General features: G+C 44.6%; 2 protein-coding genes across 2 annotated transcripts in view; both read left to right on the forward strand.

Moving 5' to 3' along the window:
* Positions 1 to 24029, forward strand: part of spg (dedicator of cytokinesis spg) — a 116367-nt gene that overhangs the window by 76634 nt on the left and 15704 nt on the right. The window contains exons 21-29 of the mRNA XM_089572280.1: positions 1815 to 1976; positions 4386 to 4471; positions 6537 to 6638; positions 8580 to 8640; positions 10425 to 10634; positions 13179 to 13268; positions 14377 to 14481; positions 15958 to 16099; positions 22637 to 22800. Coding sequence (XP_089428406.1) covers positions 1815 to 1976; positions 4386 to 4471; positions 6537 to 6638; positions 8580 to 8640; positions 10425 to 10634; positions 13179 to 13268; positions 14377 to 14481; positions 15958 to 16099; positions 22637 to 22800 — 1122 coding nt within the window. The remainder of the gene's footprint in view (positions 1 to 1814; positions 1977 to 4385; positions 4472 to 6536; positions 6639 to 8579; positions 8641 to 10424; positions 10635 to 13178; positions 13269 to 14376; positions 14482 to 15957; positions 16100 to 22636; positions 22801 to 24029) is intronic.
* Positions 16128 to 18061, forward strand: LOC149360315 (uncharacterized). The gene has a single exon (XM_089572282.1). It carries the CDS (start codon positions 17018 to 17020, stop codon positions 18014 to 18016), a length of 999 nt encoding a protein of 332 aa, XP_089428408.1. The 5' UTR covers positions 16128 to 17017; the 3' UTR covers positions 18017 to 18061.

A 24029-nucleotide genomic window follows, 5' to 3' on the forward strand; every position in this document is an offset into this window, starting at 1 on the left:
GTCGAAAGCGGACACTTCCCGAGCACTGTGGCTGACGGCAGAGTACTCGCTTCCTATGGTTCACCCATGCGCTGTCTGATGGCCACCAGTCTCCCCTTGTTTTCTTGTGTTTCTCCAACAGCTCCAACAAGGCGGCAGTAAATGTTGCGAGAACTTGTAATGCTTCTGATTTCCAATTGGAGCAATGCAAGCCCCAAATGGACTCTTCCTCCTTGCACACCGCCTGGATAGAAGCGTCCATTTCTGCCACGGGTTCATGCACGTGATGCAGGTGGTGCAGTTTTGGGAGAGGGGGATATAGTTTTGCACTGTGTAGCGATCTGCTGACGCTGGCAAAGCAACGAATTCGGTCCAGGACTGGACGAATCGGAAATGTTGCGAGTTTGCAGCCTGGATTAGGCCCGTCGAAAGCATTGCGAATGCGGCATACTGTGCGCTGTGCAGAAAGCAGTTTTCAATCAGCAACATGGGAGCGGGGCTTTTCTGTTAACTTCACTTCACTTTAATACCTTGAATGTCTTGTTGAAAATCAGAAGGAGCAATCTTTGGTTGGCCAACGAATTATCTGTGATGGAGTTTTGTCGGCTGGAGGAGTTGCCAGTGTACAGCTGACCAAGAGGATGGTCCAAATGGTCCATGGGGCGAACACATGGTGGAAAGAGAAGCTGGAGAGGATGAGAACAAAAAGGGCCGATGCATTGAGGAAGGAACGGGAAAGGAAGCATGCCACTGCTTCTGTGAAGGAGCAAAAAACAAAATTGTTAGCTAACGCCGAGATGCAAGTGTCCCTCATACGAATGAAAATAAGCTCTCTAAAGCAGTGAAACAAAACTGAGGCGTTGTGCATGAACTGAAAGTCTGTCAGAACGGTTGAGGTTGATTATCCGGCGATCCGTTGTGATTTGTCGCTCTTTCAGTTCTACAAACTAACTTAGATTTCTGTAATCTGCAGTTCATCTGAATAGACTTGATATCTGTGAGTGCTGAGAGAGAATCTCTCTTGTGAAGCTAAAGTTCGGGTTCTATACCAGTGCGGTTACTCTCGTGAGGTAGAAATGTCTCACATTCGAAAATATTTGTTTCCGCATGCATCTTCCCTTTATTTCATATTTGAAAATGTTCTATTAGATTTGCAGTTGGTTTTAGCATATTTTTTCGAAGATATTTGATTTGTTATGAATTTTACTTATCTCTCCCTTCTGTTTTATCTTTAAATGAAATAAACATTACTCCTTACTATTCAAATAGGTTTAAATCGTTTTTATTTTTTAACATGCTATCTGGAGGTTGATAGCATCAATTGTGTCAGCCTGTTTTATCATAAACAAATTACTGTGTCACTCAAAGAATTCTACAGATACAGTCAGGGAAAACCTGGAAAACTCAGGGAATTTGGAAACATCAACTTAGTAGACACTTTGACAGCATATCTCTGCATTACCTCTTCTTGCCGGCACAGTGCATCGAACATAGCATGCCTAAGGTGCGTAGTTGTCGGCTTGTTGGTGTGTGATAACGTTGAGAAAGCACCCAAGCCAGAGACATAAGAATAGACACATGTTGTGTCTCTCTCCTGCATCCTGTGTGTACACTGTTTTTAGAACATGAATTATATGCTCAGAGTCAGCATGTGGTGTTGCAGCTGTCATATTGGTACAGCTGTCTAAATGTGTCAAGACAGCTGCAGTAATAGTGAAAGAAACTTTCTTAGTGGTGGTAACATGCCAAATCGTTTCCGTACAGTTCTGAGGTAAGCTGTCTGTAGATGCACTCTGGTCCACACAAAGGCCTCATTGGTGTTGATGGGACCTCAGGTGCTGGCGCTGTGGGGGCGCTTGTGGGAGGAAGGGGGTGGGGCCGAACTGGTGCCCTCCTTGGTGGGGCCGCTGGTGCGCATGACGCTGGTGCGGGAGGCAGAGCTGCGGCGGGCCATGCTACCCCTCTTCTATGACCTCATGGACAAGGACCTGCCCAAGGTAGGAACTCCGCTGTGCAGTCCAGATGGCTTGTATTGCTTACAGGGTGGTATCTCCACCACTGGAGCGAATGGCGCTAGTGTCAGTCTTGCACTGCGAGAGGGATCGCGTGACCTGTCTTGCTGTGGGAGCAGAGAGCGCTTAAAAGATTTCCTGCACTTTAAAGAGCACAGGTTGCGTTATTCTGTTTTCTCCGTGTTAGCGAGTTCCTGAATTGCACATCGTGATCATATGTCGTCACAGTAACAGCGGCATGTTAGTATTTATGCTTCTGTCATGGTGGTTTATCAGTGCCTAAAGACTTTGAAGGCAGTGTTGCTAAGCAGTAACTGTGTCACTCTTGGTGGACACTTCAGATGAAGGAGGGAGTGAGTGAAAGAATAGAGAAAGAGGCCCTGCATTGGAGGGCCCCAGATTGACTTCAACCACTTGAGGCTCTTTAAGTGTGCGGACACCGCGCAGTGCACAGGCACCTTGTGCATTTTGATTTCATTGGAATGCTGTCACTCTGGCCAGGATTGGCTTGTGATGTTCTTGTGCTGAGAACCCCAACACTGCAGCCACCATGGCAGTTTAAGAACTTTAACCTATTAATTCCCATGAATTGGAAACGTCAAATAAAAGTTAAGGACTTCATCGTTTATGGCTCCTTGATCGCAAACATGTAAAAAATTTTGAGATTCATTAAGAAAAATTAATTACATATTAATTGATTTACGCTAATTTTTAAATGTAAAAAAAATTGATATTTATTTAGAAAAAATTAATGACATCTTAGTTCATTTGCACTAATTTTTATAATATCTGAGTGTCTGCAGTCCACAAAACTATGTACTAACATGCAGGCACATGCAGGAATTCGTGCAAAATTCTCTATCATCTGTGAATGCGTCATTGCAACCACAGAAATTTTCAGCTGTTTTGTGTTAGGGCTAGCTTTTGCATGCATCAATATTTTCGAGGGCCTCCTGCATCTCCGGCAGCTTATACTTAGACCTTGCACTAATAAATATGTTGGATAAGAGCGTTACTTGCAGTATGCTAGCAGTTCAGGTAGATATGTGGGCAGAAAATAAAATTATTCACATTTTAGTGATCGGTATGATATATGCAATTACGGGCGTTAATGAATTAAGGGGCCGACAAGTGATGAAAACGTGTCATGAGACTATGACAGGAATGAAAAGATTTTGTCACATATTGCACGGATGGGGCAGTGTAATACTGAGGAAACAGTGGTTTATAATTTTACTTTGGCATTCAAGATCGCATTGAAACAACCTGATGTGATATATTGCAGTGAAACCTTGCCACTGTCGATGGATCCCACCACATGACTGCATCTCTGTGAAATATTACTTTTGTGTCATCATATCAAAGTGTTTTTTCCTTTCAAATGTGTTTGCCATATGTATTTTAATGCTTCCTATCATCTGTTGCTCATCCCACCCCGCACGTAACTTTTTCCGCGATGCCGTGCGATTGTGCGGGGAAGCGTTCATGCGGAGGTGAGCTGGGAAGGCAATGCTCCTTACCGTTGGTGATCTGACATGTCCAGATCTAAGTGTTGGGTGCATCACAGTCTGTGCATTGCCTCTAATAGGCTAAAATGCACGTAGGAAATTCATGAGATTTACGAGAGATTTTCCTTAAAGAGCTGAAGAGGTTTTAGAATTTGGTGAGTTTAAACGAGCCCAATGTGTGAAACTTGCAGGTAAAGCATGCGAAATCTTTTTTGCGCTAGCATTTCAGATGTTGACAAAATCGCCAACTACAGTGGCATGGGCATTCAGTCTTCTCTGCAGTGCATAGTGACAAGTAGAGGCCGCAGTGATGGCGTCACGTATGGCGGCGCTAAGTTTCAGCGATTGTTTCAAGGAAGAAAACGAATGGCGTAGAAGGTGAAGCTTGCGAAACATTTTTTGGTGGCATCGGATGATGCGCGACAGCATGTAGATGAAGGCAGCAGACATCTGAAATTTTGGCAACAATGATGTCACGGTGAGTTTCCCCGAACTTCTCGAATGCAGTGAGAAACATGAACAGCGTCGCGGTGATTATGTCGCCATTATAAATGCTAGTGCAAAACAAATTTGCATGCTTTACCTGGGAGCTTCATAGATTCGAAATCTTGAATAACCTCGAATCCTCTAAAAACCATTTCAAGAAGGCCCCCCAGCCAAAAGTGGCAACCCACTGTGACGGCATCGTGGTTGACTGCCTTGCACCTGCTAGCCTGTCTAGCAGCTGCAAGTTGTGGTCAATTGGTCAACGCCGTTGTCTGGAGGGCCTTCTTTGAAGACATTTGTCACTTTGTTCTGGACTTTTATCTGGCTATAGCTCCTTCTTTTTTTCACGCAAAGTACTGCTCACCAAAAGGTGGCTGGTTTTCTCGGATGTGGTGTCCAGGTGGAGGCTGGATTGATGGACCAGCTGGATGAGCTGGTGACTGTGGGCAGTGGGGATGCCCAGTACCAGCAGCTCTTCACCTCCATGTGAGCTCTCTCTTGCATTGAAGGAGTTTGTCAAACAACTCGTTTGTGATCGGCTTGCTTTTCAGCCTGAAGTGGAATGCAGCAAAGTGGAAGTGCATTGCCATTACACAAGCCATTTCGTGCAGTCACGAATGAGACTGCCAGGCTCAACAGAGAACTTGGCTAAAGTTGCAGCCCTTCTGTTTGATTATCTGACTTTGGCAACAGCCAGACGGACCGAGAAATGTAGTTTTAAGATGGAACCAAGTGTACTTGGAAACACCTTCTTAACGGATATGCGACTAGTGAAATTTGGTGAAATTTCAGCCATTACTGAATTTGAATTGAACAGTGCCAAACAGTCGCAGAAAACTCAACTTCAATTTGAGTTCACATTAGGTGCTCAGAAAGAAACAGACCAAAAGAAAGCAGCTTGCATTACAAAACGTGTGCACTGATTTCCATTGTAGCACCATATTTACCATGTTTATTAAATAAATCATCTCAGGTGCGTGGCAAAGTTCACTGAGAACAACAAAAGATTTCTTAGAGTTAAAACAAGTGTTTGGAGGGAGTTTGCATGACATTTTTCACATGCTCAACCCATGATACTTATGTCGAGTGGGGAGTCCTCTCCTATCAGGCTCATTTATTATCGGTCCCTGTACCTGTTTCACTCTGGATGCTCTTTTGCACTACAGTTTGCAGGCGACACTGAATATTCTGTAAAATAGTCAACTTACAGCATGGCACGTAGTAAAGAAGAAACAGAGGCATGTCTTCGAACTTTAGTAAGCTGCAACGGTAGAGTGTCATCCAGTAATGCAAGTTTCCCTAGGACGACCACATACTGCAGCATCTGTTGCGTCTATTGCGTTGACCTTTTCTTTGCTGATGTTCACCTAAATGCAAACCTGACCTATTTGTGGGGTCAAGGGTGGTTTCAGTTGAACTGCAGAGCACTGTATCATGCCCTCCATGCAGGCATTATGCCGGACAATGCAATCTCAGTAATTGAAGCTTCATTAGTTGCTACTTTTAATAAGTTGGACTTTGCGTCACTGTCCCACCTCGCTCTTTTGGATGCGAAGAACTGCATGTGTAAAAAGCTCGCCTAGTCGTTAGGCAGGTCTGTCACAGAGATTTCAAGCCATGTGATGTTGTAGCTACTCCTCAACATATGCTGGCAGTCACTTTCCCGGTTAAGTGACAAGTGGCATAAGAGTGAGTTTCAGGTAGGGATTAGTGGTAACTCAAAGACACATGTGTGCTGTTTGTACCATCTGTATGCCATTATGCAGAACGAATGATGAATCAGGCAGACTGAGTGTGAAGATTGTGCAGGTAGACCTGGACTGGTGATAGTTGCATGCAGGAAGTTTTCACATAGGGAAAGGAAGAAATATGCATGGAAAGCTAATTAATTTCTTTATAGTATCGAATTCAAATTTCTTTATATCGAACTGCATGACTCAGTCCATTCACACACTCCGTTGAATTCTTATTTAGAGCATAGCCTGTTAATTCGAATGTGCATGGCTTGCATCACTGATAATTCGAACTATGCTTTGCCACGCCTGAGCGGCCAGGGCATCCGGTGAACCGCCTCTTTGGAGGAGATGTGTTTTCTCTCATCTTGCAAGTCAGTGTGCTCATTAGTGCGTCTCACGCTGGTTGTCCTTTGTACCATATTATTTCATTGCATCCAGCCATGGTTTAGCATTGCGTAGCATGATAGAAAAGCGCTGTACTTGGTTTTTCTTCTTGAAAGCATATGCAGATCTGTGCCTTCATGCGCTATTTATTGGGCAACACAGTAGCATTGGCCACTGTGTTGCCCATTAAAGTCACACCACCAGTTGGCTGGCTTTGATTGGACTGCTGATGATGCATTAGCTACTGAGCATTATATTTGACTGTCGTGATACTGGAGCTTTGAAATCATATATTCACCACTGCCTCTGTTGCAGGTGGATTTAGTAACAAAGTTTTTCACCTCAGCCTTTCCTGCAGTCTTCCACTCACAGTTCACTTGCACAGGTATGGATGGTCTTCGGATGCCCGTAATGTTGGCCTGTTGTTTCAGCCTCCTGGAGAAAGTGCGGAGCCGCAACCCTACGTGGCGTGAGAGTGGTATTCGCTTCATCCATGCCGTCGGCCGTCAGCTCGACCGGCTGCTTGACTACAGGTGGGAGATTCGCCATGACGACCTGCCTGATTCTTTTCTCTCAGTGGTGCAGTGCCACAGGATGAATGGCCGCTGCGGGGGCTGAGTCATTATGGCGCTCGGCTGCTGACCCGAAAGACGCGGGTTCAATCCCTGCTGCGGCGGTTGAATTTTGATGGAGACAAAATGCTAGACGCCCGGGTACTGTGCAATGTCAGTGCACGTTAAAGAAGCCCAGGCAGTAGAACTTATCCGCAGCCCCACACTATGGCATTCCTCGTAGCCTGAGTCGTTTTGGGACGTTAAACACCATAAACCAAATCAAAGCAAACAGGATGGATGGATGTGTCTCCTTTGAAACAGTGTGGTGGGTGTGGGTACCACCAAGCCCAGTATTTTTAAAATTTATGTTTCTCTCAAAACATAAAAAAAGTGCCACATGGCTGCGTAATGTCATTCGAAGACCAGATAGTGAACTCCCATAACCGCATGCTGTAAATGACAGTTCAGTAGCGAGATAAAGGAGTCTTTTTCATTCATCCATGGGAATCTGAGAATGTAATTTCTGCTTCTCCCGCCACTGAAAAGTGCTGGCAAGTTACTATAGTCAGACTCGATTGTAATGAACGGTGTAATTTACTGAAATTTGTTTGATATATCTATTGTTTGATAGACAAACCCACATATAAGGAATCTGAATACTAGATTTGTTATACAAGAAATATTAATGGTGGAACCACAATGTATGGACTATAGGAAGAAGACAACATGTCACTCATTATTCATGATTTGTTTTGCCATGCTTAACTATTCAGCTGCTTGCAGCAGGCGGTTACTTTAGCTTGTATCTATCGTCTTGTTGCCTTGAAAGGGTAGCATTTCCAATGCACAACATCAAATTCGTGAGGTCTAGTTTGCTTTCTTGGATATCACTGCAGTGTAGGTCTGTTTCCAAAAGTGCTGAATTGAATGATAGGCAAGGATGGTAGGCTTTTTTGGGTGCCTGCTCGCTCTCCATTGCCACACCGCACACCAACTGACCAGCAACAACTTCAAAACTCTGAACGGAGGGTGTGAGTGTTGTGTTGCTGAGTCGATGGAGCCTTTCTTGGCATTCTTTCATTCTCTCTCATGCCACGCATCACTTACTGCGACCACTGGGAGCATTGCTGGTTGCAACTGCAGCAGCTTGAAGTTCAGTAAGTCTGAGGTGTGCTTCGTTATTAGCAGTCTGTTTCACATAAATATTTATTTAGTTAACTGGATCCGTTATCATAGTTCTCTGACAGTGGAAATAATGGGAGTCTCTTTGATTTTTTCAGCTCGTCCAATGAGATAGCTGTTGCCTGTGAACCTGGTCTTGGCTAAAGAAGTTAGCGAAATTGCTATTCTGTGCAATGAGCAACCCTTGCTGGTTTTGCAGACCACTGGTGTTCTCATTTCCTGCCAGAAAGACTAGCCAAGTGCCAACATCTTTCATGGAGGTGGTGGAACATTGACTGTCACTGAGGTGGCAAAAAAGGCGATAGCTTCCGCTCTGACGTGCAGCGATGCGCGCTTGTGGTGTTGTGCCGAGAAACCAACTTGACTCGTTCGATTTTTGAGCGCCTTCAAAACGTTGCTAAAACCTAGGAGAAGACCTCGCCATTGCAGTAGTAAAGATCACCTGAGTTACCATCTCTTCGACTGAATTGCGCCGCTATTGCATGCGTTTGAAATTTTACACCATGAATTTCGGCTGTATCGAGCTAGTTTACAATTTTTTACTTGTTCGCTGTAGCAAGGTTCCACTGTAGTTCGGGCCTTGAGCTGAGCATATTCATGCACTGAGTTAGCTGCTAGTCAAACTTCTTGTGTTGATGGTTCTGTTTGCTGCAAACGTAGTTGCAACATGACCTCGTGACTTTGCATGGCAGTTGAGTGTTTTGTTCCTCTAACTCATTGTGGCCCACACATATGCAGGAGTGTCCTGGAGGGAGCCGAGAATCGTGACAAGCGCATGAGCTGTACAGTGAACTTGCTGGTGAGTCTGTGGCAGCTGCACCGTTTCACTCAGCTGAAAGAGGCTCCGTACAGTGCAACTTTTCTTTTATGGTACAGGACGCTGTAACTTGTGATACTTCCACATTGTGTTTTTGGCTCACCTTGATTGTTTCCACACAGTCGGGTGTGTCACGCATGTGGCGCATCGTCATACTGGTGCGTATCACATTGATTGAATTAATTATCCGTTGATTGATTGTTTTATTGATTGGTTGGTTGATCACTAATTGAATGAATGGTTGATTTGTTGTTTGATTGCATCATTAGTCATTTGGTTGGTATCTTGGATGGAATAGTTGGCTACTTGAATAAATTAATAATTTCTTGATTGATTGCTTGATTAGTTGAGTGAATGATTCGTTTGTTTATTTATTTATTTATTTCAAAATACGGCAGGCCAGCTTTGGCCCGAGCAGGAGGGGCATGAGAAAACACAAATCACAACACCACGTTTTCACGTGGTGTTGTGATTGATTACTTGATTTGGTTGATAGATTGATGACATATTGGTACTTTAGTGGTGTGGACAAGGTCTCTCTTTTTAAACCTCACACTAGTATCTGATAGATTGCTGATAGATTGGTTAAACAAGATGAATCTATGGACTGTTGTATCGCTTGGAGAGAACTAAAGAAATCTTCTCTTCTAAAACTAAAATTTGAGTGCTAACAAGTCGGTGATTCAGACTAGAGAAGCAGTCTTAGTCTTCGTTACTCTTTGGGCAATGCAACAGTGTGTATAGCTCTTTGTTGCAGGAATTCAAGAAAATTACTTTACATTGTCACTCTAAACTTTCACTGAATTAGTGTGTTGGCTGGCAGTCTGAAAATGCTACTCAGAAATGCATTTAGCATGAAGACGTGGTTTTTGGGGGCATGACTGCTGCTTCAACTGGGCATATTTTTTCTGTCTTCATCTGAAGTATTGTCGTGAAAACATGAAAGTGTGCTTGTCATCACGGGACTGCTGTATTGGCACTGAAACAGTGGCTGCAGACTAGCCACAGATTACTAGTCTTGGTACTGGCTGGTTAGCAAAAAAGAAGCAGTTTGTAACAGCTTGCAGTGTTTTCTGAGAAAGCCTTCGAGCTGAAAGTTTCAATATGTGGTCAGCACAGCGTGCTTGTACTGGCCTTTAGGAGGCTGAAGCCAACACAAACGGAAATAGGAAAGAGAGAGCAGTTGCATAGATCTAAGGGGTTGTTATCCCCAATGAATGCTTATCGTTACACAAGCATATTTTGCATTTTGAGTGGCCATTTTGGTATCCTGGGTATGTGCCTGCATTCGAAGGCAAAACAGCACTACAAGACCTAAGCTTGTTGATGATGACTTGCATAGGGTGTCATTATGCATTGAGCAGTACATCCATAGGATGTCCCGAAGGCATTCCGTTTGGATGGCAGTAGGGTTGTTAGTAGTAAGTGGTGGTGAAAGTGTCTGCTGCAACAAACCTCTAGTTGTGAGCACTGCCACAGGAGGGCGCGAGTGAGCCTTGTAGTTGCAAGAATGAACACAGGATGGCGCTAGGTGCAGTACGATGTGAAGAAGGAATGACAGGCGAACGAAGGTGGAGAGGATTAAGAGTTCCAGGCATGACAGCTGCATGCTTTTTAGTCCAGTGTTGTGTCATGTCATTACCAAAAGTGTAACAGGGCTTATATACGCTAGCTAATTGGCATATATGGTATCAAACGCACCATGAAAGGGACCATATATACATCAAGTGACTCTCTGTGGATGTGTGCATGCGCAATCACTGCAGCGCTTCTACCGGGAGGAAGCGGGGCGGCAGGAGATGTTTGTTCGCTACGTGCACAAGCTGTGCGAACTGCACCTGCCGGCAGAGCACTTTGCGGAGGCGGCCTTCGCACTGCGCCTGCACGCCGACCTGCTGCCTTGGGAGGATGGCGAGAGGGGACGTCTCAAGGAGCAGCTTTACCTGCGCATGCTGCACTACTTTGACCGTGGAAAGGCAAGTCCTCTTTTACTTCAGCACTTCTGTAGGCATTTCATGGTATGGGTTGGTGTTGGATGGGGATGTCGGCGAATGCTGTTCATGACCGGACCAAGCCACAAGGCAGCGTACAGTAATCGCCAAGAAAGTAAGGCTGTTACTAATACAGTAGGACTGTACTGTTATGTTCCCGGTTGCTGCGTTTTCGCGGTTGCTACGTTTTCGTCAGCCAGTCCTGTCCAAGTTGCCATAGAAACTCTTGCAATACAGACTTGGCCGTTACATTGCAACTGCAACAGCGTACTCCATACTACAATGAGAGTGTCACGTTGCGATAGTGCTTTACCACTTGCCAGCATTTTGACAGCCTGCCTTTAGCATGTGCGTGGAACGGTGACGGCAGACCGGCCAAAGCAGGACACTAGACTTCACAGGTGCTTGGCTGCCACACTGCTTGGTGGTTTCCGGTGTGTTGTAGCCACACTGACACTGAGCACACTTACGGGGTTCCTCACTGCCGCGGCACCAGCTGGAACGACCGAAGGTGTGTGAACAGAACTATGCCACCGCAAACACCGTGCTGGCATCACTGTACAAGATGTATGTTGTTGCTGTTTGCACCATGGATCATAACCAACTTGCACAGCTAGCCGTTCTCCTAAGTACGAGATATAGTCACGCGAACTGGCTCCGAGGCATGTTTCTGTCGTCCGCATTTTCCCTGTCTCCTGCAGTCTAATATAACACCATTTCTAAGTTCCAATTGTTGAGGTTGGTGTAGAATTGAAGCACTGCAAAAACAGCATGGAACTCCGTGTACCAACCCAAACTTTGCCCGCTCTGTGCGCCGTTCTGCTTCGGTGCTGCCTCCCTTGCATTAACAGCTGTTCAGGCAGCTGGAGAGTAGCCGCAGGGCACTTAGAACATTCGTTGCATGCAGACAATCACGACAGCCTCATACCCTCGCTAATTCCAGAGAAGCATGCTGCCCATTTAGAAACAAACAAACAAAAACAACGGACAACTATGTACATACATTTTTTTCATGCGCACTTCCCGGGTGAAAATCGAACAGTGGGGTCCTACTGTGACAGGACTGCACTGACCTTGTGCACTTGTATCCGATTGCAGTTTGGTAAATGACAAGACAAGCCATGTTTTAGTGGCTGATTGACCAGCCATGGTGCCTTGTGTCTATATTGTCTTCGTGTTCCTTTTTATGCACTCTTCCTCAGGGTTACGTATTGCTGTTTCTTTTTATTATTTTTATTTTGCATTGTATTTGTGCTTTACTTATATCAATATTTTATTTTGATATCAAGTACAGTTGAGCCTCTTTATAACATACACATACCATACATTTGTCTCATACAAGCAGCGTTCAAAAGGGCTTGCTGTCAGGCTAGTTGGTGTTGTACATTCTAAAGAAATTAGTGCAAAAACAAGGAAGGAAGGAAGGAGAGTGTTACGATGCCTAGCGAACTTCGTTGGCAAACTGGGCACTTAACTATAACAAGAGGAGCCCCGTGTAATGGCTCTGCCGTACACCAATCGGGGCTGACGAAGAGTGCATCTTCTTTGGGCTTGCAATTGTGCTGATAAAGCAGCCACAGCTATCTAAAGACGAGGAAGGGAGAAGGGAAACAGATTTGCTTTGTGCCCCGCTGTGAATTTTTCTAGGTCTCAGCCTAAATTCACCAAGCTACAAAGCTGAGAATGGAGGCAATATTGTTAACTAGTGCAGCGGCAAAATCAAACATGAGCTGGACCACTGTGCAATAACTGCGGTTGTAATATTCGCGTGAGTGATTGCGCCTTGCCCTCTCCCTCTAGCACGAACGCGGTTGTGGTTTATGAGCGGTGGAGCCGCATCTGCGGAGTTGTGGTGAACTCCGACAAGTAGAGCAGAAACGTTCCTGAAAACTCAAAGGGAACTTGTCCTTTATTATCATGTGTCATCTATGCTCACTGTCTGGTACAAAAGAGGTCTCCTAATGGGAGAAATAGGGTGGCCAATCGAATGTGTGGAAAATGTCTCTTATTCCCGATTGTCTGTTATGTTCATGCCTGTTATACTGGGGTGCTTCCCTGTAAGCCCTGGGAGTACTGGTATTAATAAATAAAAATTTCTCATCTCAATCTTGCTACAGCAGAATTCCTTGTCTTCACAACAAAAAACAAAATCTGTTGTTGTGGCATTTCATTTTTATGAAATTGACACGGAATACTGGTAGGTTAAAATGAACCACAGCAAGCATTTATTTGGTCAGTATTTTCTATTTTTAATACCAACATGAACATGGGGACGAGGCTCCTGCATTCTGCAAAAAAGTTTGGCCTTACCAGTTGCATTGGTGTAACTGTAAAATTGTGCGGTCAGCTCCTCTGCATACCAGTTGTCCTCTTCAGTGGGCCAGTTTGGCACATACATCCAAGCTGAAGTTTGTGCCGAATGTCACCTGTCAGAAGTTTCTGAGGATGCTCATTATGATGGTTTTTTTTTCTTGCACCTAATGAAGGTATTATTGAGAGTGCTAGAATCCTTCCTTTCACTGGCTGCAGTGCTGGGAAGAAGGCCTACCACTGTGCAAGGAGCTGGCCACTGTCTACGAAGGCATCCTGTTTGATTATGAGAAGCTCAGCGCCATCCTGGTGAGCGATACCACCCCTACTGAAGCTGGTGTAGTGTATACCGTATCACTCTGTCACGCATTCTTGCCGGAGGGCATGTCTGCTTGCAGCAAAGCCACAAAATCTATTGTTTCCAAACATTCTCCATATGTTTTAACAGAATGGCATCTTGGGCAGGTTGTTGCATGTGTGCTAATGGCTGTTGGGAAAGCTATCGAACAAAGCTAATCCCAAGTTCATGTTGTGGGGTTTTAATTGGGGAAATAAATTCATTCTGTCCATTTAACCGCGGCTGACCCAGTTCAAAACCGCCAGGCCCCACCCCGTGACCCCAACAACACTAGCTAACAACAAAGTACGCTGAGGAATCAAGGACGTCTGACTCACCAGCACGGTTACGAGCGAATGTTCGCCCACGGTAGGGCAGAGGAAAACTCCGAGGCTGGGCAGGACGAGATGCGGGGGAACGTTCCTCCCCACGAGGGTTCGCGCCAGCCGGCAAAGCGGCCGGGACCGTCTCTCCCCCACGTGCGCTGCAAAATACGCCATCCGTGGCTCTCGTGTCGCTGCAGCGCCACATTAGTTAAAGTAACACAACTAAGGAGGGTGCATTGCGGGGAAGCGAACCCACCAGGGACGAGTTGAGGGTGCACTGCGGGGAAGCAAACCACAGGGGATGAGTACTGCGCGTCCCCACAATGTTTATTGCCACTTGTTTTTGTGATGCCACTGCTGTTGTAGGGAAGCCCTTAACTAGAGTATGTTGAAAATACTGGGTGACAGCCACGGTTGGTTACAAGGTGTTGAAACGACCGATCAGCTCAAAGTATGATGTCTTTTTATTTGCAGTCTTGCATTCATAATGGAGTAGGAATTTCTACTTAAAGAAGTTTTCTAAAATGACCATTTTCTTTATTGTGGAAACACAAACACCTAAGAGTAGATTACCTTGTTTTGGAGACCAGTCTTCCAGAGTGCTTCACGAGCAATTCGGGGCAGCTATAGTCCACAGGTGAAAATCGCAGTGTGGCATCTAGTCTCAAGGAGCCTCGGAGTAGTTTTGGGAGTCGCGTGGATCATGTGTGTGTGTGCATGTGCAGTGAGATCGGTCTGTCGCATCACTGTGCAGCGCATGCATGCCAAGTTCCTCGAGCACATCCTGACCGAGCTTCGGCCGGAGCCCGAGTACTTCCGGGTCGGGTTCGTCGGCCTTGGCTTTCCTTCCTTCCTGCGGGTGAGTGCATCTGTCACTTGTTGGAGACTTCCATGGTCTGCCATTCACACCAGTGAAACATATATAAAGTGTACATTTTAATGCGATAGCATTTAGGTTTTCATCGTACAAAAAAATTTCCAGCCTCTCCGTAACGAAATTCTCTGACTAGTCGAGAGGGTCATGACGTCATAAGCACCTCCTGATTTCAAAATCTCAAGGCTAGAATGTTTGAGTACGTTATATTGGATTATCGTATGGAACGGCACTAATCCAACCAGTTTAGCAATGCGCCACTGCCCTGCGATGGCAGGTGCTCCCTGCGATGGGCCTTGTGTGGGCCAGGTTGCTCTTCCCAAGCGACCAATCATTAATTTAACTGCCACCTGCCACGGTGGGCAGTTTGCTCACTATCTGGTGGGCAGGTTGTGATGATGCCTCAAGGTCACGTGACCTAGGTGGCACACCTGCCTCCTAGGTTGCTTGAGGAAGACCGCCTGCCAGAGCCATGCCCGTGATTTTTTGCTCACAACACCAACACCGGATTTTCTGGTGAACGGGGCGATTAGCACTGTCACGTTAAAAATCTTACTGAATGTTGCACACAGTGTCGCATGCATGTTCCACCTAGTCGTTCTCTTGCTTGTCTCCCGCTGTGTCTAAGTTCAGCCCGTTGTGTCGCAAGACGGTATAGGCAGTGCGGGCAGGGCGTTTGTTTTTCCTTAGCTCAATCTAACCTCTGTGTTTAAGTTCTGGTGCTTGCTATCATGCAACTCATTTTGGTGGGTTGCATTTATTTGTCATTGTCTTGTGGTGAGGGAATAGCTGGCAGAACATTCTTGCATGTTGGTTGATGCATAGTTTCGCTGACTCTTAGCGCTGGTGATAGGACAACAGAAACAAAGGAGATGAGACATGTATCCCGTATCCTTCATTGCTGCTGTCCTTGCCATTTGATTCTACTAGTCCTGAGAATAGCTGGGGCTGCCTTTTTACAGCACTGGCTTTTAAGGGCATGTTTCGGGGTTTTATGGCATCATTGGCGTGACACGAAGGAGAAACGACGAAAGGGGGACATGCATTAGATTGGGCAGTAAAAAGAAAGAAACATAAAAGTTCCCAGCCCGCACTGCCAATTGGCACAGCGGGCTAGAAAAAGGGGGACTTATAAATTAGTGCGGGCAGTTAAAAAAGAATGAAAAATAATATTCCCCAACCTTCACTGAGAAGGGTAAGCAGTGGCACCAACTAGCGCTTCCGCAGTCCACTGTGCCGCAGGTTTGTGGTGCCTTCTGTACGCAGCGGCGCGAATGATCACTTGTGCCCTTCACACTTTTGCACATAGAGGGCGCCACTTCGTGGCACGGCGAAGGGCACATTCAGCACCGAAAATAGCTGCATGCTGCTGAGTCTTGCGTTACACGGCTGCAGCAACCAGTGGTCAGTCTCTTATTTCCGCTGTGGAGCTCATTCCAAACTGGCTCTCTTGTGGTGCAGAACAAGGTGTTTGTCTACCGTGGCCTGTCGTACGAGAAGGTGGGTGCCTTCAGCCAGCGCCTGCAGGGCCAGTTTCCCGAGGCGCAGCTGCTGACGCACAATGCCCCACCGGACACCAGTCTGCTCTCCTCCGCCGACCAGTGTATGTTGTGCAGCTGCCACACTTGGCAGCTACGCCTTTTATTTCTCTTCCTTGAGGCTATGCTCTCAAAGCTGATCACAAGCATTCAGCAGCAGTGGCACCGCAGGACCTACTATCCGTGCCCTAAAAACATCACCTTAATTTACAGGAGCCGTTTGCGTACATCTGCCCCGGATGAGCTACCGCAGAATGACTGGCGATCGGAAACGTGGCTGGGAAACTGGCTGCTAACATCGACGTAGCTCGTGACGTCACCGCCCAACAGTTATAAAAGCAGCTTGCCACCGGGGATCTGCTTCACAAGCATTCAGCAGCAGTGGCACCGCAGGACCTACTATCCGTGCCCTAAAAACATCACCTTAATTTACAGGAGCCGTTTGCGTACATCTGCCCCGGATGAGCTACCGCAGAATGACTGGCGATCGGAAACGTGGCTGGGAAACTGGCTGCTAACATCGACGTAGCTCGTGACGTCACCGCCCAACAGCTATAAAAGCAGCTTGCCACCGGGGATCTGCTTCACAAGCATTCAGCAGCAGTGGCACCGCAGGACCTACTATCCGTGCCCTAAAAACATCACCTTAATTTACAGGAGCCGTTTGCGTACATCTGCCCCGGATGAGCTACCGCAGAATGACTGGCGATCGGAAACGTGGCTGGGAAACTGGCTGCTAACATCGACGTAGCTCGTGACGTCACCGCCCAACAGCTATAAAAGCAGCTTGCCACCGGGGATCTGCTTCACAAGCATTCAGCAGCAGTGGCACCGCAGGACCTACTATCCGTGCCCTAAAAACATCACCTTAATTTACAGGTTGGTTTTTTTTTTCCTCCTTTTCCCCTTGAAATGCAACTTTAGCTATTTTTTTTCTGGTAGCCGCTGCTGCTGACTGCTCGGTCTGTCGTGACAAGTGAAAAATGGCTGACACATGTCTTGCATGCAACGAGCAGTTTTCTGAGGATGAAGCGTTTCTGACATGCTCAGAGTGTTGTTATGTGTATCATCTTGGCACATGTTCTGGGGTAAGTGAAGCCACATACAAGAAAAAGGCAGAAACTGCAAAAAAAGCATGGAAATGCCCAACATGCAAAACAGCTAAGGCTCGAAGCAACCATAGTGGCAAGAAAACAAGCGAGGAACCGGAAATGAATCTTGGAAGTGAAATTACAGATGTTCGTCTCGTGCTCACAGAAGTACTTGAGATCAAATCGAAAATCGACGCACTAGGAGAGATAAAGGCCACTGTGGATGGTATTGAGCAGTTTATGCAGGAAATGTCCACAAAATACGACGAAGTTTTGTCGAAAATGAAGCAACAGGATGCAGATATATCTGCCCTCGGAAAGCGAGTGGAAAAACTCGAGGTTCTGGTAGCAGAACAAGAAAACCAGGAATTAAGGCAACAAGTTAACGAACTAGAGCAGTACAGCAGACGCCAAAATTTAGAAATACTTGGGCTGCCCCATCATGAAAATGAAAACCTACTGGAAAAGCTTAATGTCTTGGCCACTGATCTCGAACTTCCGCTGCTTTCCGAGGCAGATGTTGAGGCTGTTCATCGATTGCCCTCACGGTCTATCAAGGAGAGCACTAACAACGCGAGTGCTAGTAGTGACAGTGAGGTCGGGGAGAGTTTTAAGAAGGTTACACCTGTTCTTGTACGCTTCCTATCCCGTTCAACCAGAGACGCATGGCTCGCAAAAAAGGGACAGCTAAAGGAAGCGAAATCTAAAATCTTCTTCAATGAAAACCTGACAGCACAGAACAAGGCGCTCTTTTGGAAAATGAAAAAAACGGCCAAGGAAAAAGAGTATGAGTTTGCCTGGTTGAAGAATGGAAAAATGTTTGTTCGTCGTGGCCCCCGCAGCCGAGTTATCAGGATTAGGACGACTAACGATCTGGATAAGATACGTTGAGTAACAGGCCGTATGCACAGCACGGTAACTGATAGCAGCACCCTTGAAAATGACAGCCTCGTTCGCATATTCTTCTCATGATGCTGATTCGTTTAAACATTCCAAGCCTCTACGAGAAAAAAATCAACTTTCCTTATTCGATCTCAATGCGCAAAGCCTTCGGAATAAACAGGATTCTGTAAGAACCCTCCTAAATGCACTAGACCATAAATTTGAATTTTTAGCTTTCACTGAAACTTGGTTTACCAATGATTATGATGTCATACAATTTCCAGGATACAAATGCGCATCAGTTTCACGGAGTAATAAGAGAGGGGGAGGTGTGGCCATTTATGTAATGAACCACCTAAACTATGTCACCATTGAAGATTTCTGTGTCATAGATCAGCACTTTGAGTGTGTCATGTTAAAATGTGTTGGTACCATATTTGCCGTTATATACAGGCCGCCTTCTGGATCACAGGCAATGTTTTTAGTATTTCTTGAAAATATGTTAGAACAGTGCATGCAGTTTAAGTCGCCTGTAGTTATTTGTGGTGATTTCAATATCGATCTCTTATTGCCTGAATCTAATCAGCAAAGGATGCTTGATATTTTTTTCTCGTTTGGTTGTGAAAATGTGATACATATGCCAACTAGAGTGACTGATATGTGCCGTACTTTACTAGATGTGTGCTTCACAAGCTACAAAAAGGATGATGTGCAAGCAGGTGTACTGATAGCTGATGTTAGTGACCATTTGCCGATTTTCCTGTCATTTAAACCATACTTTACAACACAGAGTCATTCCAAAATCAGTGCACCGATTATATATAGAATCATTAATGAAGCAAAGACCACAATATTTAGAAACTTAGTAGCAGAAACAAGTTGGGCAGAGGTTTTTCAACTATCTGACCCCGTTACAGCATATGACGTCTTTATTAAAAAAGTTACCGAGCTTTATAATCAAGCCTTTCCTACAGTACAATTCAAAAAGTGCAAAAAAGCCAGAAAACCATGGATAAATGCTGAACTTCTGAAAAGAATTAGAAATCGTGACAGACTATTTGCCTCTTTTATCAGAACGAAAAATATAGACAGTTTGATTGAGTATAAACGAATTCGTAACAAGTTAAGCTCTGATATTAAAAAAGCCAGGACCAGTTATTACGAACATAAGTTTACTGATATCTTCAACAACCCTAAACAGGTATGGAATACCGTAAACAAGCTAATGTCCAAAAATGAAAGAGACGGCATCTCTGAACTTGTTATAAATGGTGTGCCTTACACAGGGGCGTCGCTTGCTGACAAACTTAATGAGCATTTTCTCATATCAGGGGCTTCAAGTAAATCTCAGGCAAGTAACTGTGATTTTACATCGTATCTCACATCCAACATCGAAAGCTCAATGTTCATGTTTCCAACTACAGAATTGGAAATCTGCACAGTAATCAAAAACTTAAAAAGTAGCAGTGCATGTGGTGCTGATGATATTAAAGTTCAACCTATAAAATCCGTTAGTCACATGATTAGTGAGCCACTTACGCATATATGCAACCTTATTTTGAGTAGCGGAATATTTCCAGACAAACTAAAAATTGCAAAAGTCTCCGTCATACACAAGGGAGGCGATAGAAATGATATAAATAACTATAGGCCAATTTCGGTACTACCAGTCCTCTCGAAAGTAATTGAACAGGTTATAAACATCAGACTACTAAACTTCTGCAAGCGAAACGATATCATCGCAGAACAGCAATATGGATTTCAGAAAGAGAAATCTACTGAAATGGCGCTAATAAAAATTAAGGATAAGATAATAGACAATTTTGAGCAGAAAATATATACAATAGGTGTTTTTCCTGACTTTAGGAAAGCATTCGATTCTATCAAGCACCCGATATTGTTATACAAGTTATATAAATATGGCATTAGAGGAACGGCTCTCACATTAATAAAGAATTACCTCTCAAATCGTCAACAGTACACGAACATTCCGAATGCAAAGTCCAGCTTAGGTCTGATACATTATGGAGTTCCGCAAGGATCAATCCTTGGGCCGCTGTTATTTCTTCTTTATATAAATGATGTAATTAACGTGCCCTCTACACCAGAAATAGTACTGTACGCTGACGATACCAATGTATTCTTCTGCGGACAAGATCTGGAAGCCCTCCAAGTAGAAACCAATATATGGCTGCAAAACTTATCCACATGGCTCCGCACTAACGAACTGCAGTTAAACACTAAAAAAACTAAGTACATTATATTCCGCGCACGTAACAAGTGCATTAAACAAGAAATACTGATTCAATTTTGTGATGAATCTATTGAACGTGCAATATCTCATAAATTTCTTGGCGTCCTATCTCACGAACATCTCGACTGGTCCCCTCACATTGAAAAAGTTCGCACAGGTATCTCTAGGTCCATTGGTATCATGTATAAATTAAAGGACCTTTTGCCTATGTGGCTAAAGAAACAACTATACTACACACTGGTACATTCGCGTTTCCACTATTGTCTTCTTGTTTGGGGCACAGCACCTAAAACAAGCATAGAAAACATATACTTATTACAAAAGAAATTTCTGCGACTAATGGATAATGCACCATACCTTAGCCACACTGCCCCATTGTTTAGGAAACACCAATTGCTTACACTGTGGAATGTTATAAACAAAAAGATAGCGTTAGCCACTTACCAACAAATGCATTCTGATCCTGCCGCCTTTTGTCATAAGTATCTCACGAAACCACACAGCTACAACATACGGCACATAAGTTATAATAAGGAAAAAATACGTACTAACTACGGCGCCCAGAAACTTAGCTACAGAATTTCCAGTTTTTTAAACGATCACCATCCTGCTGTAAACATTATTCAAGAAAGCAAATCATTGAAAGCTTTCAAAAATTGCATCACCATGTATCTGTTGTCACTCCAGGCATAACCACTTCTTTTTTTCTTTTTTATTCTGTTGTCTCTCATAGTACTTCTCCAACTGTAGATAAATGTTTAAGATGAAATTACTTCAGTTCACTGTTAACCAATACTTTCTGTATTTCCATTTCGTTTTTATGTCTATTTTACTCGCTGAATGTCTTGTGCTCTCGAATGGGAGCAAGAAGGGCGTGGACTCTTTGTCAGGCATCCTTTTGCCTTTTAGTCTGCGCCCTAGGCAACTGTACCATTGAGTTGTCTAAATAAACACTTTGACTTTGACTTTGAAAGCTCCAACTTAGCACTCAGATCGGCCCTTTGCCCAACTGGGTGGTGTCCGTGGAGGTTGGCGCACCCCGTGTTCATCATGATACTGTCATTAGTGTGAAGTAATCTCACTGTATGCATAGCAGTGGGCTGGGCAATCTTGTGCTTATTTAGTTTTTTTTGCTCACACTACTTTATGTAGGCATAGCAGAGAGCATTGAGGAAACTTCTAAGCAGCTTGACCAGTGTGCATCCAGTTTAAGAGTACCCCTGGTGGCAAGCAACAGGATGATTGTGATGCTGATCTAATGTCTTGGCTGAGTATATAGAGCTTGGCATTATGAACCCGAGCAGAGGTTCTATCTTTTTTTACGATATATTAAAAGAAAAAATGATTCCTAATGGCTTGCAAACCATACACTGTGAGCATTGCTCAGAAGTGTGGCCAGCTTCAGGCTTCCTTGGAGTCTGTCTCATCTATCTGGTAGTTGAGGTGGGGGAAGGGGGTAGGGGGGAGGGGGTGCAGGTCATTTTCTCCAGTGAGAACAAAAAAAAAACGGGCATTTTTTTTTTTTTCTTTGTCCCTTTCATGTGTTAGTGTGATGTATTTGTGGACAAGAAATGATATGAAGCTTTCAGTGCTTTTTGTCTGGACTGGAGTTCATCTGTAGACTGCACCTCCAAACACAATTTTGTGGCACCTAATTGTTCGTTGTAAGTGGTTCTCGTAACAGCAGATGGTCTGAGGCATTCTATCTTCAGGCTATTTCAGGATCAGTGCCATAGTCTGAAAGTGTGTCGTCGCAGTAAGCTTGCCTTCATTTGTACCAAATGATCGTTCGTTGTAAGTGAGCCCAAATATGCATGCGAATACATATATGTAGTTGTATACATAATCCATACTCGGTCAAATCTTTAAGGGTATCCCCAAGGTAGAGTAGATTTGTAATAAGGGAGTACACCCAGTAGCGGCCATACGGCTACAAAGGAAAGCTATACAGCTTTCTCAGAAACTTCGCAGTTAAAGAAAAATTCGTCCTGGTTCGAACCCGGGACCACCGCTTCACCGGAGCAGTCGCTCTACCAACTGAGCTAACCAGGACGGCAAGCTTATGGTAGGGCGAGAGCAAATTGATCAATAACTCAAAGTGGGAACAGAGTTGGTCAGATGTTTAGGGGAATCCCCCAAGGTGGAGTAGCTTTCCTTTGTAGCCGTGTGGCTGCGCCTCAGTGGATGTCAGTGAGTAATTACTTCCTTATTATAACCCATACTCGCATAAAGCTACAGTGTGCGCCCTCACTGTTCTAAATGGTATGCCAGCTTGTGAGCAAGTTTGACAATCAGAAAGACGTGGTGTATTGTTTACAAGTTTACTCGCACGCATGTTGGTTCCAACGTGGGTGATGTTGGTTGCCACTCTGCAGATGTGCAGGTGTGCAGTGTGCGCCCTCTGCCGGAGCCGCGTCCAGAGCTGGAGGGGCGCCCAGAGCGGGTGCGGGCCTACTTCCGGGTGAACCGCGTGCGGTCGTTCCAGTTTGACCGCCCTGTCTATCGGGATGGGCCTCCTGACAAGGACAACGAGTTCAAGGTGCTTACCCTCAACTCTTTACCTACCGTGCCCACAAGCATGTCTCACCAGTGACCCATAAGTGTTGCATGCTATCTTGAAGCTAACAGTGCACCTTCAATCTTGTTGTGTCATCAAGTACCACATAAGCAGTAGCCGACCGATTCTTCCAACTCCAACAATTCGGACTTGCACGAGATTTGAACTATAGTATCCTGAGGAACCTTTAGGCACCTCGTAGGAGTGTGTACATATTAATAACCGATATTTCGGACTCTATGGCGACCGAAAGTTGAATTTTTTGGATTAAAATAGACGTCAGGATTGATGTGGGAATTGTTCTTTTGACCAAAAGCTTGTTTTTCGACCTTACATAGACGCGAGCGAGCATCATTGTCACAAACAGCCGGTCCTTCACTGCTGCCAAGGGCGCAGCTGTGAAAAAACCTATGAACTGATATATGACTAGCAGTTAAAAGTAATTTGATGGGTAGTAGAAGCTCATTAATTCGGACTTCAAGGTTTTAAGTTTATTTTAAGTATGCGCAGAACAACGTAAATACGTATTGTAGTTCAGAAAGAGGTCCCAGGGTACTGCTACTGTAGGGCGGCCTCTTAACAAAATACGCAAATTAATAACATTTGTTAGCGACAACAATAACAAGCAAGGCAGCACCTAGTGAAAAAACAGGAATATTAGGCCAAACAACACACTATAATAAAAGAATGCTAGAGGTACACAAGTATGGTAGTATTATACTTAGTATACTTAGTAATTACTTAGTGTACTAACAATATACTTAAGTTGGTGCTTAACTGATGACTGAGGCGATGCTTGTTTGATATCACGTGATAAAGAACTTGAGAGTTTAATGAAAGAAAATCCAACTGTTTGAATACCAAAGTTAGTATGAACTTTGGAAAGTAGAAAGTTTCCATTATGCAAAAAGCGTGTAACATTAATGTTAGTAGTGTCTTTCATGTGAATAAATTTCAGGAGGTTGTGATCATTCATCGCATGATATCCAAATACTGCAATGTTGAATTTGACTAGATCATGAGTGCGAAATGCATTAGATCATGGTACAGAGTCGGCCACACTTGTCTAGAGTGCTGGAAAGGTGCCGTTTGGGGGGAATGAAGAGAAATTGTGAAGCAGGTATTGACTTTCATTGATAATGCTTGCGCTGGAGAGCAGTCGAATAGAGACGTAAACCACACCAGCACCTTAACACCAGCAAAGCAGCTGC

The sequence above is a fragment of the Amblyomma mixtum genome, chromosome 2 (assembly GCF_055824585.1).
Source record: "Amblyomma mixtum isolate Tamu chromosome 2, ASM5582458v1, whole genome shotgun sequence".
In the NCBI taxonomy this organism is placed as follows: Eukaryota; Metazoa; Arthropoda; class Arachnida; order Ixodida; family Ixodidae; genus Amblyomma; species Amblyomma mixtum.